This window comes from Rhea pennata, chromosome 1 (genome assembly GCF_028389875.1).
Source record: "Rhea pennata isolate bPtePen1 chromosome 1, bPtePen1.pri, whole genome shotgun sequence".
Classification (NCBI taxonomy): domain Eukaryota; kingdom Metazoa; phylum Chordata; class Aves; order Rheiformes; family Rheidae; genus Rhea; species Rhea pennata.
In genome coordinates, this window is record NC_084663.1 from 127,360,051 (window position 1) to 127,374,894 (window position 14,844).

Below are 14,844 nucleotides of genomic sequence, written 5' to 3' on the forward strand. Positions count from 1 at the left end.
TAAATCATGGTAGTCTTTCAGATGAATTTGAAAGTCTCTCGAAAAGTAGCTATCTGCATGTTCAAATGCAGTCCTTTGTGGTGATTATTTTCTTCTGAAAACCATTAGGTATACTTGGCAAAATACAGAAGTGGTGCTTCCTTTGGGCATAGATCGACATGAATTTTCAAAATTATAAATTTCTGAATTTACTCAAACTATCTTGGGAAAATCCAAAATTGTTTAGGCAAGCCTAGAAATAATTGCTTTACTTGCGCATATACCTCAAAACTGTGACAGAATATTTGTATTTGTCCAAGCATTTCTTGAGTTGCCAATCTCCCTATGTGCACACATTGCACTTCTTCCAGTGTGTATTTCTGCAGGGCCTGTGGGAGAAAAAATACTTATGTTTTGGTCATGTAAAAAACCCTTCTGCAGAGAAATATCAGTATGCAACTGGGCAACTATAGATGACATTGGTCAAACAGTGACATGATTTACAATAGCTGTTCCTTGTTTTGTCAATATTTTCATTAATTTCTGAACTTATGGGGACATACTCTCATATATTAATAGTCAGCTGTAAGATATGTAAAGTGTGTTGCAAATTGAGCAACTAGTTTGAAAATAGTGTGGCCAGAGTAATATTAAATGCATCAAATTTATATTAAGCTAACATATTGAGTTAAATATTTTAAATATTTATACTCTTTCCATTTTAATATATGTAGTGTTCATTCTAGTTTTTATTCTATCTCTCTTAGTTTGCATCTTGAAAACATCTTCTATTTTCATTCTAATAAGGTATTTTCCTTTTTCTCCCGGATAACATAACTAGATCAATTGTTATTGGTTTTAGGAAGAATGGCTTTAGAGAAGCTCTTGTATACAATTTTTGATATAAAGTTGATAAATGTTGTATTTTATTAATGGAATTGAACACGAAGTAATCTAATCTGCATCTAATATGCATTGACTCTACTGACAGCATTTCAAATTATTTATTTCTTTTTAGATATGTATTTTGAAGTGCTTTGACTCTAGTGTATTTGATAGAATTGTATTTTTTTAAATTAAACATTTACACAATACAATACAGTGATAGTATCAAACTTAGTAAAGATGAGAACGAGTAGAGAAGGAACACTGTTTAATATTTGTTATAGACAGAGACTATCTGCTTTTACTAAGTCACAGTAGACAAGAAACCAACTGAGAAGCTAGTGGAATTAAAGGAGTGTGGGTTAGAGTCTTACTTACAGGACAGTTTTCTCCAGTGTGAAAGTTCAATTTAAATTTTCAAATATCCAAGTTGAGTTCTGAAATTAGTTAATGGTAATTTTTTGCTTCGGTAGTTGTGCCTGAGATATAAGTAACATATTATAACATATAGTGGTTTCACCAAGTTTGATATCTATGAGAAAAATGGGTTTGCCTGTTAAATAGAAGTTATAAATTGAATGTTATATGAGAGGTGGGCAATACAGAAAGTTTAATTCCATTGTTCACCATAGCTTATATATTATTTTGAAAATACTTCTGATGAGTTTAGTAGGAAAAAATTTACTCCTTTAGAAGAAATAAGGACGTTATTATTTCTACCTGATCTCAGTAGATAATTTGACTGGATTACTGAAAAACAAAAGTTAAAAATTGTAGGATTTCTAAAGATGACAAGTGTGAAATGTGAAGGAATTGTAATGGATTTCTTGACAGATTGTTTTGGATCAATCAAAACGCATTGCTTAAGCAAAATTAATGTACTTTCCTTCATAATTCTCTAGAGCACTGTCCACTGAATAACTGAAAATGTAATAATCTCTCCTGTGCCTATAATTTGGGGAAGCTATTAAGTAGAGCTGTCTGAGGGTTTTTCATAGTAGAGAGTACAGGTTTTAAAAAATCATAGAGCGCAAATTTCAAATTTTCCAACAGCCCTAACAGAAAGGCAACTAGAGGCCAAAACTTTAACAGCAGCAACTTACACACAGTACTTGTGCTTCTACTCAAAAATTTCCAATGACTAATTTGAAACAGCTTCAACCAATTTTCATTTACCTCTTAATAGAATTTATTATCCTAGCTTGAGTTATAGCCTCATGAACATCCATTTAACAATTGAAATGCCCCAAATGTTCTTTTTTCCATCTTAGCAGAAATAATGGGTTTCAATACTGAAAGCAAAACCTCTGAACAGATTGCCTTTCTAAGTCTCAATTAAGTTTGCTGGAGGAAACAATTTGAGTAAGCCTTGTAAAATTGTTGCATAGTCTCTACTCTGTGTTCTTCTTCAAAGTCAATTTGCCAGTGTGAAGAGGATAATTGTGAGTATACAGGGCAGACATTTCTGCCTATCGTTTTCTTTCATGTACAAATTTAAACCATTATTTCCTTTTCTTTACAGTTTACATAAAGTTCTAATGGATCTTCAAAATCAGCAGCTAGCGCAGTTAGCTGACTGGCTGACAAAAACAGAGCAAAGGACAAAGAAAATTGATTCGGAGCCCTTAGGTCCAGATCTAGAGGACCTAAAGCGACAAGTAGAAGAGCATAAGGTATGTTACGGAATTTAGGTACTCTACTGCTGAATCCATATTTAGGTTCTGGTTTGCTGAATTCATGTACGATTTCCAAAATCAAAAAAAGTGAATTTTTGACATTTTGAAAGATCTACCCTTAACATTAGAATAGAACACAGTGATATGAAACTTTGATTTAACATTGATTATTTTGTACAATTAACCAGATTTTGCATCGCAATTGTATCACAACTCTTACTTTTTTCCTGGTATAAAAAATACATTTTCTTTACTTCCTTTTCTCATGTTTGCAAGAATGAATTTGCTATAAATTAGCTAGAAATTTACTAGAAGAAATATTGAGTACTACAAATATAAGATAGTATACTTTTTTACACTGTAAAATAAAAGTATATCAGATTTTACAGTTCTAGTATTTTCTTCCTTTTGCATATTGCATTTTGTCCCTGTGTGCTGTGGTAGCAATGATTCACTAGTTAGTATTATTGAGCTGCCTAACCTTGTTAGGACTCCTAGGACTCTGAATATTCTGTGTAATTCTGACTTGTTTCAATTAACTGCATTGAATTGTCTGTCTTCATATTAATTTCATTTTTAAAATAAACCTTATCCCTAATTGCATCTATATATGCATGTTTATTTATCTAGGTGCAGTATTTGAGATGTATACTATATAAACTTGTATATCCATCCATGACACACATGATAGTGATGATAGGAAGACATAGGCAAATATATAGAGAACAAAAAATTAGTGGGGTTGTGGAGATCTGCAGTCATAATCTACTGATGTTTCTACATCAGTGATTCAATGTAGTTCACTTCTGTACTGTCTGACAAATCTTAACATTTGATGCTTCATGGTCTGTGTCAGTGCTAACCCAGGTGTAGAGGGCGGATCTTCCCTCAAAGATCTTCCAGACTGAAACCAGCATTTGCAGTCTGGTCAAAAGAGAGGACACAAACCTCAAGAGATTTCATGATCCACTTCTAACTTAAAGGTGATTTTCTGCATTCCCATTAAGGAGTGCTACAGAGCAGATGGCCTGTTGCTGCCATCTCTGCTGTTACTGTTCTGGGAGGAGACAATGGATTTTGCTATGTGCGTTTGCTAAATAAGCATATATTCTGACATTAAATCTGCTTTAAAAAGAGCACAAGTAATTATGAAATGGTAGTTAGAGAAGGAAACATGAGAGCACACCACTGAAGTGTTGAGGACACAACCCGGGACTTTGGTTCCACACATTCTTCTGCTGGCTGGCAGCTCCTTACAGACGCTTTAAAAAGAGTGTCAGGCAGGATGCGATCTTGGATATGTTGTTCTGTGCGTGTGGTTTTGGTGCAGGGGAGGGGTGCGTTTCACAAGTTTTTTAAGATATGAAACAACACAATATGTTTTCACAAAACAGCAGATAAATAGTAGAAGTTTGAAATGTTGTTAATGTACTAAGATAAAGCTGAAGATAGGTAACCAAGATGTAACATGAGCTGGTCTGGTTTTATTTTGGTTAACAAACTATAGCAAAATAGAGTTGCACTCTTTCACCTCAAGTGAAGGGGGGGGGGAAAGAGGAGGTACTGAAAACCACTAAGGAGGTGTTTCTGAGGTGTTATAGTACCTTAAATCTTTTTGCTGCTGTTGTTGTTGTTGTTGGGGGTTTTTTGTTTGTTTTGTGATGTAGGTGAAGAGTAGAGGGAAAATGCTGTCAGCTGTGACCTGAAGAGAGAGGATGGAGGTCAGACTCCCTAGCCTTTCTCTGAACACTGTGAGGAAGAGGGCACCAATTGATTAGATCAAGTTTCATCCTATGTTATTAATGTTGTAGGAGTGCCAGACAGAAGATAATATGTGCCTGTTTATGAAGGAGTATGCCATTTTAAACTTTTTTTTTAACTTTTGCAATATTCAAATATTCCAATAAGGTAATATGGAGTATAAAATCTAATCCGGATCTATTTTAAAAGGCTACAGTACCCATGCTATACTGATATCTATAAATTATCAACTGCATCAATTTCACAAATGTTTTTTCAACCGAAATTTTCAGTTTGAAATTTGTATTAAGAATTAGGACTTCTGAGTGAGTAATGGTAAGTATTTTTCTTGAAAGTAATAGCAGTCTGCGAAATATGCTTATATATACGTGAATGAAGCAAAATACGCTTACATTCCTTATTATTCACAGCAATAGAGATTACAGTGCTATCATAGTTGGTTAGTTTTTCCCATTGATCAGTCAGTGGGATTTCAAATGCACAGCATTTTTGTAATTTGGAATACATTTTCTAATATATGTATATTTTAATTGTAGGCATTTCAAGAAGATTTGGAACAGGAACAAGTCAAGGTGAATTCTCTTACTCACATGGTGGTGGTGGTGGATGAAAGCAGTGGAGATAAAGCTACTGCTGCCCTGGAAGAACAGCTTCAGGTAAGGATTGAACTTTTGTCTCTCACAGGATAAGCAATCAATGGCATTAGGTGTTGATAAGGTCGAATAAGAATTGTTAGTAATATTAGGTATATCTCCGGAGATATTTCTGAGAATGAACTCAAATATTTTTGTAGGACAAGACTTCTATGTAGATAGATAGATAGACATATTTTCGTATAAAAATAATCATTTATTTAAATTGTGCTTGTCTTGAGAAAATAAGTGAAAAAAACAAGAAGTATGTTTCTTTACTAAACTGCTGTGAGAGTAAGTGCTTTCAGATAGCATAGAAAATCTTACTCTGTTTTCTACTACAGCATTCAATTTGACTGATATATTCGAAATTTTTGGTGACTTTGGAGTCACTCTACATAAAGCTATACTAAAATACCTGTGCAGCAAATTATCTCAAAATCTTACAAAAACATACATGTAAGGAAACAAGATAAAGAGTAAGAGATGTGATAGCTGATATGTGTCAAAATGCGACCACAGTATATATTCCTGAGCAGAGGAGATACTTCACAATGGTTTTGTTTGTTTGACAAATAAACTGCTGGTCCAGATTGATGCAGTATTACTTTTCCTTTATTTCTATCAGTAAAAATCTTCAAAAGTAGACAGAGTAAAGCACATTTGAAAATCTTGCCCTTTTCACTCCTCAATCGATTTTGTTTACAGTCATTTTGCAGAAGCTTTATTCTGTGTTTTCCCGCACTTTGTCCACAGTTCTCATTTTTACTATAGAATTTTGAGAAATAAATTTTACCCACTATGTGCTCAACCATGTTTATCACAGGTTAGAGGATATCAGCCATCTAATTAGCAGCAATGTATGACTGATGGTATGGCGTTGCTATTTCACAAGAATGGCAGCTCTCTACCCCTTATTCCAAACTACTGCTGGCAGCTGAATTTTGTCCCTGTCAGTTGCACTGGCCTGTTGTTTCAAGAAAATAGTATCAATAACAAGCCTCTGGATTTGGCCAGCCTTGGTCACTCTGGCCTTTCAAGTAAAATTCTCTCCTCTTTTCTGCTAATATTGGCCAATGAGTATGTGATGTGTTCCTTTGATATCATGCTGCAGTTGATGGGTGGATGCAACTGCAGCTTGTTCATGGACTGCCTGATGTTACGAAACAAGTGTGTTGCATTTCAGGTTCTGCATGGCTGCCAAAGCCAGGGAATCAGGATCATGCTCAAGATTAGCAGGCAAAAAGTAGAAAATTAAGGTCTATCATTTTTCACAGTGATAATTTTCCAGCTTAATGTATTAGTGACTTCTAAGCAACCACTCTTTCTGGAATGTTTTTGAGACGAGGCAGTGCAATATAACAAGAATGACAGACATCTGTTTTTAAACCATATGTTAAAACTAAAAGCATTCCGTGAGTGTAAAATACTATCCCCAGACAAATGTCTCATCCACAAAACTCATTCTACATGCTCAGCTTAGAAGGACCTTACTACATTTAGACAGGGCCAATCACAACCTGCTAAGGCTACATTACACTTTCAGCTGATTCTCAAGAAGTGGATTCAGCTTCCCGAGACACAAGCCAAAAGAAAAGCTGGGTGCAGGAATTTTGGCAGGGGTTAGGCCTTCTGCATCTGAGCTACAATGAGAAACTTACAAACTTATTTTGTTGTGTAAAACATTCATAATTTTAGCAGAGGAAAGAAAAAATGAGCAGTCTTATTGACAAAAGCACAGTAAAAAATCTGTTTATGTTTATTAAATTTCTGAATATAAGATAAAATAAGTTACGGCTTTCCCTATTACTGCAGGAAGGCATTAGACAGTTTAAGGCACATTGAACAATCTTTATATTGGTAGAAAACAATTTTTATAGCAATATATGTAGCAGAAATACATTTTCATAATTGGAAATTAAAAGCTATAATATGGTCTATTTGGCCTGGATAATTTGTAGCATCTTCCCTGTAGCAAATACAAGGATGCAGATTATTGCAACGAAATTGTAATTTAAAGAGAAATATGGTAGTATTCTTTAATATCATCTGACAACTTAGATATTTTACTTCCTGGAGGAGCAGGAAAATCTGAATTTATATTGTGCTAAATATTACCAGCATGAAATTTGTGATTCTTACAGGTGGATCAGTATTTTCGTTGCCAGATTTGGAAATCTTGCTGTTTAAAAAAAAAATTATTAAGGAATATTTTAATTCCTATTAAAGCTTTACTCACTTGCTCTCTCCTTTCTGATGATGGAAGGAAGTATATAACAAGTTTAAGGAGTATGGTCATATTCATTTTTAGGGATACATAGAAATAGTTAACATCTGCTTTATATAAGGCACATTGAAGACAGGCAAACATTAAAAACTTTAAGAGTGAAATTCAAAATAAGCAAGTAAGAAATAATTTTGAAATATCTTAGAGCCACTTCCTTCTTTGTTACGACTCCTTTAATATTAACCTATTTTATCTGCATTCAAGGCCAACAAAAAGAGTCTGTCTGTTTTTCATAATTTTTATTTCATTACTCCTGATAGAAGTAATGTGATTCCCTGTTGTAGTCAAAGAGACGGATATTGCATGTTAGAACCTGCCCTTTTTTGCAGAGTGCAAGTTCACTTAAAAATGAGAGATTTTCTTCTGATGAGAAACTCTTGTATGGGATGTATTTTGGTGTAACAAAATATTATCATCCACTCAGATGATAATTTACTGTTAGCACTCTATGATCTTCTGTTAGCACTCTTATCCGCATCACAAGATCATACCTCGCAGTTTCATGGAAGATTACATGGATAACTCTTTTGTCATTCCTGTACTTCAAACACAGTTCCAGATGCCAGAGTCAACTGATGGAAGTATGCTTTTAGACTATCCAGAGCAAGAAATTTATTGTAGCTTATTTTCTTGAAATCTCTTTTATAGGAGGATGATCTCCATTAAATACCATTTCTAAATTTTCAACTGGCTATTTCTATAAGCTACAGTTTTGATAGTTCATCATTACATTATGAACATCATGTAAAAAGGAAATAAAGGGGGATCATCTGAGTATGTATTTAATTTTATTTTTCTATTTCAGTGTATATCCTCTTCTACATGCATTTTTTTTCAGTGGTTTATTATTTAAGAGTATTAGGATTGGGGGAAGTTAATGGCAATATTTTTGCAACCAAAACCTGTCCTAAATTGCCTTTTGACCCAAAGTGTAAACAACCAACCAGATAATACAATCCAATTTCCTAAAGACAATTTGAAAAAAAAAACTAAATGAATGACACACTGGAGGTACATTTGTGATAAAGCTAGTAACCTAAATGTTTTAAAAGATTTGTCAAATTTTAGCTTTTGTTTTAAGAGATGTTAGTATTTCACTGTCTCTCATACTTAAAAAAATGCAAAGTTTTTTATTCTAACATCAGAGTGAACTTAAATGGACTATTAGGATCGGAACATATTGGTTGAAATCGGGATGAGGGATGTTCCTACACTGTCGGTCAGTTCTCCATGTTCACAGTTCAAGAAGTACATTGGTATTAGAGCTATGATTCTTTCTGCTCTTTCAGAAAGAAGAAAGTCGTTTCCTTCATTTTGCGTTTACTACACAAGAAAGTAGTAAGATTTCTGGTTTGTTAAATCATTAAAGCCCAAGATTTCTGTAGAGAAGCTATCAATACACTCATCTGGGAGGTATAATTGTAGCACAGACAGACATCTATGTCCTGTCTTTAATCTGGCTAATTTGGGCACCAATAGCAGCAAATTAGTAATGAGTCTGGGGTTTAGAATAGGTAGTACATGTTTGCCTAAGATGCTGAGAATTGACACTTCAAAAATACTGAATACTATACTGAAAATATTTAATCACTTGGGGAGCACACAGCCCACGCAAGGAAACAAAGCGGCGTTCTCTGATCTACCAGTTATTATTTCCTGTTTAAATTCATCCTCAGCATCTAGTTATGTAAACCTTGGTATCCCTAGTCCCAATAACCTTAAATCTTTCAGACCTTCTTGCCAACTGCAAGAAACTATCGTGTTCAATACTATAAAGCAGATAGATCCCTTGCAAACAGATGGTTCCAGAAAGTAAAGTAAACAAGAAAAATACCTTGAGTGAAAGAGTGAAAAATTGGAATGAAATACGAAAATGAATGGGGAAAAGTTTAACCAGGATGTTATTCTATGTTGGCAAACAGTAGGTTCCAGCCAAGAAGACTATGATGAAGTGTGACAATATAAATGTAACATCTATATATACACATTTGATGTTACTGCACTACCTAAAAGTACATGTACAACTGAGGGCTTTTTTTACCAATATGGAAAAAAAAGTTGAAAGGACTATGAATTATTGGACATGTTTAATCTAATTTCACAGTTTGGTGGAATTGTATGTTCTCCAGTAAAATATCAGATCATGACTAAGTTCTAGAATGAACAACACATGCCCAGTCATAAGAGGCAGAATTAATTAAATTAGCTACGTGAAGAAAGCCAGGCAATCCAAATGCATGGAGAGTGGGAAACATTCTAACATTACAGTTGTAACACAGAATCCAAAGTCCTGCAAAAAAGGTACCTGAAGCAAAACTCAGATTTGAAACCCAGCAAAAAACATCCATGAAACTCAAAATAAGATTGTCATTGCAAGCATCAGTAAAAATGAACAAATCATCAAGCAAAGAGGGCTTTAATAGTTTTAATTTGGACATTTGTGTCTGAACCAGTGTTTATGTGAGAACCTACATTGGGCTATTAAATGCAAAGCTCCAACATTAACAATTTAAATAAATAGAATTCAGACATTGCTATGGCAAGAGTAGCCCATTAAAAATACATAGAAGTAGTGTGTGTAAAAGGAATACAATGGAAATGTATTGTTGGTGACTGTACTGGTGGAGATGTGCCAGTTATTGGGATCAAACATGCCAAAGTCTTAGCGTTAATAAAAACAAAGTACACAGGTAAAGCTACAGGACTTAAGCTGTTATGAGGAGGGGTGCAAAATTTCATGCCTTCCTACACAGGAGTACTGTTACCACAGTCCATTTAGTGTCCTTACAAAATATTCTCTCTGCTTTCCTGAGTGTACGAGAAGGTTGTTTGGATTTGGGCAGGGGGAGGAAAGGGACTTTCATGTGGCAGTTGCAAGTTGAATGCGAGAACGAGAGAGATGACACGCTGGCAGTCATTTGACAGAAAAACACAGTGGAGCAAAGTCTGAAGCCTGGTTATGTATCTGTCAGCCTGATATTTTTAACGTAGAGAAAAACAAGTGGGCTTTGTGTTACAAAGGCTTACTAAGATCACCGTTAAGTGAGATACTCATCAGGATCAGATTTTGTAGAAAGCGAACAGCTATTGCTATGTAGGTGCCAAGACTGCATTTTCCAAGCTGCTGTAATTCAGTTATGTGGAATCTTCAAAGAAATAAAAACAGATTTTTTAAAAGGGATTGAGATGGTGATTCCTAAATTATTTTATAGACAGAGGTAAATAAATCAGTGCGTATGTATAAACCAATTTAAAAAGTTATATGAAGGATATTTACACATTTAAACAATCTTAAAGACTGACAAGAATTTATACTGGCTTCAAGTTAACATTGCAGAAGCTGTTAAGATTTATTCTATATGCCAAAAAAGGGTGAGTCTTATTTAAGAGACAGTAGATATTCCAGAAAGCAAAAGTGTCCCTGGAAACAAATTATCCATAAATACATTAACGTTGCTTGGAAAAATAAAAATAAACATAATTAAAGTGCTTCTTATGGACAGCAGGTAGTTTGAGAGATTACAGCTAGCCTAGGTGAGTGTAAATATTAAATCTACTTTAACACTATACACTTGATGTAATAGTGTGACATTTTGTGAGGCTCTGTGCTTGTGCTGCTGCTGTGAGCTGCCTATTCAGATGTGTAACACCCAGACCCCGTTAGACTCAACCTAGAGACTTACCAAAAATGCAGCTGTGGATTAAAAGTCAAGTCTGTGTTCAGTGCTGTTAAAACAGAGGATTGAACCAGCAAAACAGCTGCTACAGCCTGACTCTTGTCTCGGTAAAGTATGGAAAATTACATTTAGCCTAGAGAAATCCCTGAATACCATAAGGAAGCTGGAAAGGCAGGGAATTTTTACTCTAATTATACCCAGCAGACAGTAGGTCCCTGAAGGACTCTTGCAGGCTCATTCAAATGAGAGGCCTCCCCAGGCTGCAGGGTTCTCTGCCAGGTGGATCAAATGCTTCTCCACAGCCCCTGCCCCTGCTGAGGGAAGGGACCTCAGAGAGTAATTCTCACTGTCCAATACGTATTTATATTATTCAGGGGATTATCCTTTGACTGATGATGATATATGTAAAAATATGTCCAAAAAATTGAAGAAAGTTAAAAAAAAAAATACCCTGAGCACTCTGATTATTGCAGCACAGGAGAAACTCAGTGAATGTAGTGGATATTTCTTTTTCCTTTAATTCATTTGGCATATAGATAAAAACATATTTCCACCTTTCCTCATGAGTGTAAGGAGTGCTTAGCCATACTTTAATAAAGAAGTATCTTTCAGTTAAACTCTTCTATTAGTTGCAGACTTGAGACTTGTTATTACACTCTTTTATACATTCAATCCACTGTTCTCAAAAGTTGTGTTGTTTTTATTCATTTTTATCCTATTCTCACGCTTTTTTAATTTTATCTTTTTGCAGTCTACAAATGTTTTAGCTTCAGCTTTCAATATTCATAAAGAACATTTTTTCAGAGGCCTCTTATTTAAAACAAGAAAGATTTCTTTTAAAGGGAGATTTCTCTGAAAGGCATTTCAAGGGAACATTTCCCTGGTGTTGTTAACAAAATTCTTGGTGTAGCCAGAGTTCCCAGACATCACTTGGGCTACTTATAGGGTGAAATACCATTTGTTGTAAAGAAACTGTAGAACTGAGCACCATATGATTTAGCAGTCAATACTTTATAAATAAACAGCTTTTACATGATGTTTCTGACCTGAAACTGTGTCTTAAATCGATTTAACCTGACAGTATATCTTGGTGTCACATTTGTTATGATCTCATGAGAAATAACAGATTTAAGGCAGGTCACAGTATCAACTCTTTTATCAGTGCAGTTACTTAGCCATTTCACTTGTTATATATATGTGCATATATATACATAGTCTTAGTGAGACAAAAACAGGGCCATTTTTATGCCTCTTGGGAATGGTATAATCAAAATGGAGGTTTGCATAGACTTAAAAAATTTTTAGTATGCAAATCAATGGGTTTCTTGGAGTAAAGACAAAGGCAGATATTTGATCTTGTACTCTTGAGGTTTTAGTATTTTCTAGACGAGCAAAAAGTACTTTTCAAGATCTACAGTGATACTGTAGATGCTAGGAGCAATCTATTTCTTATTCTCTACAAAACTGGTTAAAAACTGTGCTGCTCATATATGAGCTATTTAAAAATTAGTCAATTACATGGTATTTTTGAAAAGGTCCTTTTTATAAATAAATGATTTCCTATTTTATTTAAAAGGCATCAAAAGAATGCTGTGTAATAGAAGTCTGCAATATGAAAAGCAGTACAGAAATACAGAAGTTTGGTCTGTGAAGAGCTGCTGCAGCACAGTGCATAGCTTCTCTTTAAGCAATCGAACACAATTCGCTGATATTATATATGAAAGGATAAAGTAATTGAAAACATACTTGACAGAACACCTATTTGAGTGTCTATTGCTATTACTATCATAGCTATCAAGGAAAATGATGGTTGCACACCAGTGCGGAGGACATCGATTAAATATGATTCCTTGATCTATGTGTGGTTACAGCTTACCTACATGTCTCTGTGGTAGGTATGTGTTAATAAGGGACTGGGCTGAATCACACAGGTGGTGGTAAAATAGGAGCAGCTTAAGTGTAGCTTTACTGTTTCTAGGAGGGAGTCAATCTCTCCACACCACACTTTGTGCTTTGCGCTTTCTAGACTTTCTAGTGTCAAGTATCTAAAAGGATGCTGCGTGGTATGGAGCAGGTATATCTTAAATGCAGTTCCATTTAATTCATATTCTAGCATATTCTACTTACGATTTTCTCCTTAAAAAGAGTTTGGAAAAAGAAATATTTATATTCTCTAACCACTGTTTGGGAAGTGAATAAAAAAAGGAAAGGTAACATCTAATTCCAGTAACATAAGCATTTTCTGTCTATTTCAAAGGTATTATTTTTTCAAAGCAATGAAATTAGTCAGAATGTAATTTCTAGAGAAAAGGCATTAGTGAGCATGCATTATTGTATGTATAGTCTGCATATTTATGGGGTCATATATTTTCTGTAAAAGGAGAAAATTGATTAAAATTTTTTTTCAATGAACTGATTGTCAATAATTCTCTGCAAGTGTTCTATATCATGCAATTAAGCAATTTTATTTAATGGTGAGTGGGTAAAATGAGTGGGTGACATATGTTACTGTACTATACTTTATTTCCTGATTAGTTGAAGGCATAAGTGTTTCATGAATAAGAATTTGTGGATGTTAATTTTGAAATCAATTTTCTGAAATATTCATAGACATAAGTAGGGTTTTTTTTTAGTTAATATTTTTTCTGGTAATCTTTGATAACATTAAATTTCATGGCAATCAAACAGTGATATACACAGCTCCAAAGTGCTTTTAATGTAAAAACATTAAATTTTTAGTTTGGGAAAATTTCTTTTTTTTTTTTTTTTTTGTCTACAGCAAATTAGGAGAGAAGATGCATGCCCATTGTGTAATTCCAAATATATACCAAAACCGTGACTTAACATTAAATCTAAAATCAAAACAAATGCCTCAAAACTTGCTTCATATTTATGCAGTAAGAAGTATCAGAAAATGGATACTTCCAAGTCTTACAAAGTCACATATTTAAGCTGTTTTAGATGGGGCACAGTTTTGAAATTAGTTCACTTCAATTCAGGGTATAAAATATCCTACACATTCTAAATGGTTTCTTATTTGGGAGGAGCTTTATCAACTGCCTTTGGTACTCCATGGCAATTACATCATTGTAAAGTGATCCAATAGAAGTTTTAAGTAAGTTGCATCATCACAGCTGTAATAACTCTCATCCTCTGTCTTAAAAATTTTCTCTGAAAAAAACAAAAATAATGTGATAATGCTTAACTCAAGCTAAAATAAAGGAAAGAACGACACAGTGATTTGTGCAATTTTAAAACATGTAAGTGATGTGCACTAGAAATTTACAGAAAATCTCAGTGGTGTTTGTACTCATCTGTCAGCTTACAGGATTTTTTTTCCCAAGAAAACTTGCTGCAACATTGTAAAAGAGAAAAGAATTTAGATGAACTAAGTTGACAGTGCTGCTTTAGAACCGGAAGCTTTATTGCTATGATCGAATCTTTGGCTGCTCTAATTACATTTCAAGTAGTTATGTTTTGGGGCATCATAAAGATTTGGAACTGTTTTTTTCAGCACATATTGCTGAAAACTTAATATGTCTACTAAGAATAATGTGTCTGGAGAGTAGTACTAAAATTCTATCTCTCTTTTTGTCTCTATTGCTTTTCCTATTCTCTTCATTTCAGTCTTATCTCAGTGAAAATGTCCATTTCAGCATGACCTGAAATATATTTTAAGGATTTAAGATTGTAAAAAATGAGTTATGAAAGTATTTTCACAAAAATTTGTAATATCATAAGAAAATCTGATCATCGTGTTTTAAAAAACATAAACGAATGCAGATTGTGGGTTATTATTGTGGGTTATTATTGTGGGTTTCTTTCTTTCTAGCACTTTGGAGACCGGTGGGCTGCCATCTGCAGGTGGACAGAAGATAGATGGGTCCTTCTGCAAGATATTCTTCGTAAATGGCAACATTTTGCAGAAGAGCAGGTGAGTAGTGTTA

At 34.2% G+C, this 14,844-nt stretch overlaps 1 protein-coding gene across 10 annotated transcripts in view; it reads left to right on the forward strand.

Annotated features, from left to right (window-relative positions):
- DMD (dystrophin) overlaps positions 1-14,844 on the forward strand; it is a 1,316,389-nt gene that overhangs the window by 494,595 nt on the left and 806,950 nt on the right. For all 10 annotated transcript variants that reach the window (XM_062600033.1, XM_062599961.1, XM_062599984.1 and 7 more), the window contains 3 exons: positions 2,387-2,537; positions 4,838-4,957; positions 14,730-14,831. In XM_062600033.1, the coding sequence (XP_062456017.1) occupies positions 2,387-2,537; positions 4,838-4,957; positions 14,730-14,831 (373 nt within the window). The remainder of the gene's footprint in view (positions 1-2,386; positions 2,538-4,837; positions 4,958-14,729; positions 14,832-14,844) is intronic.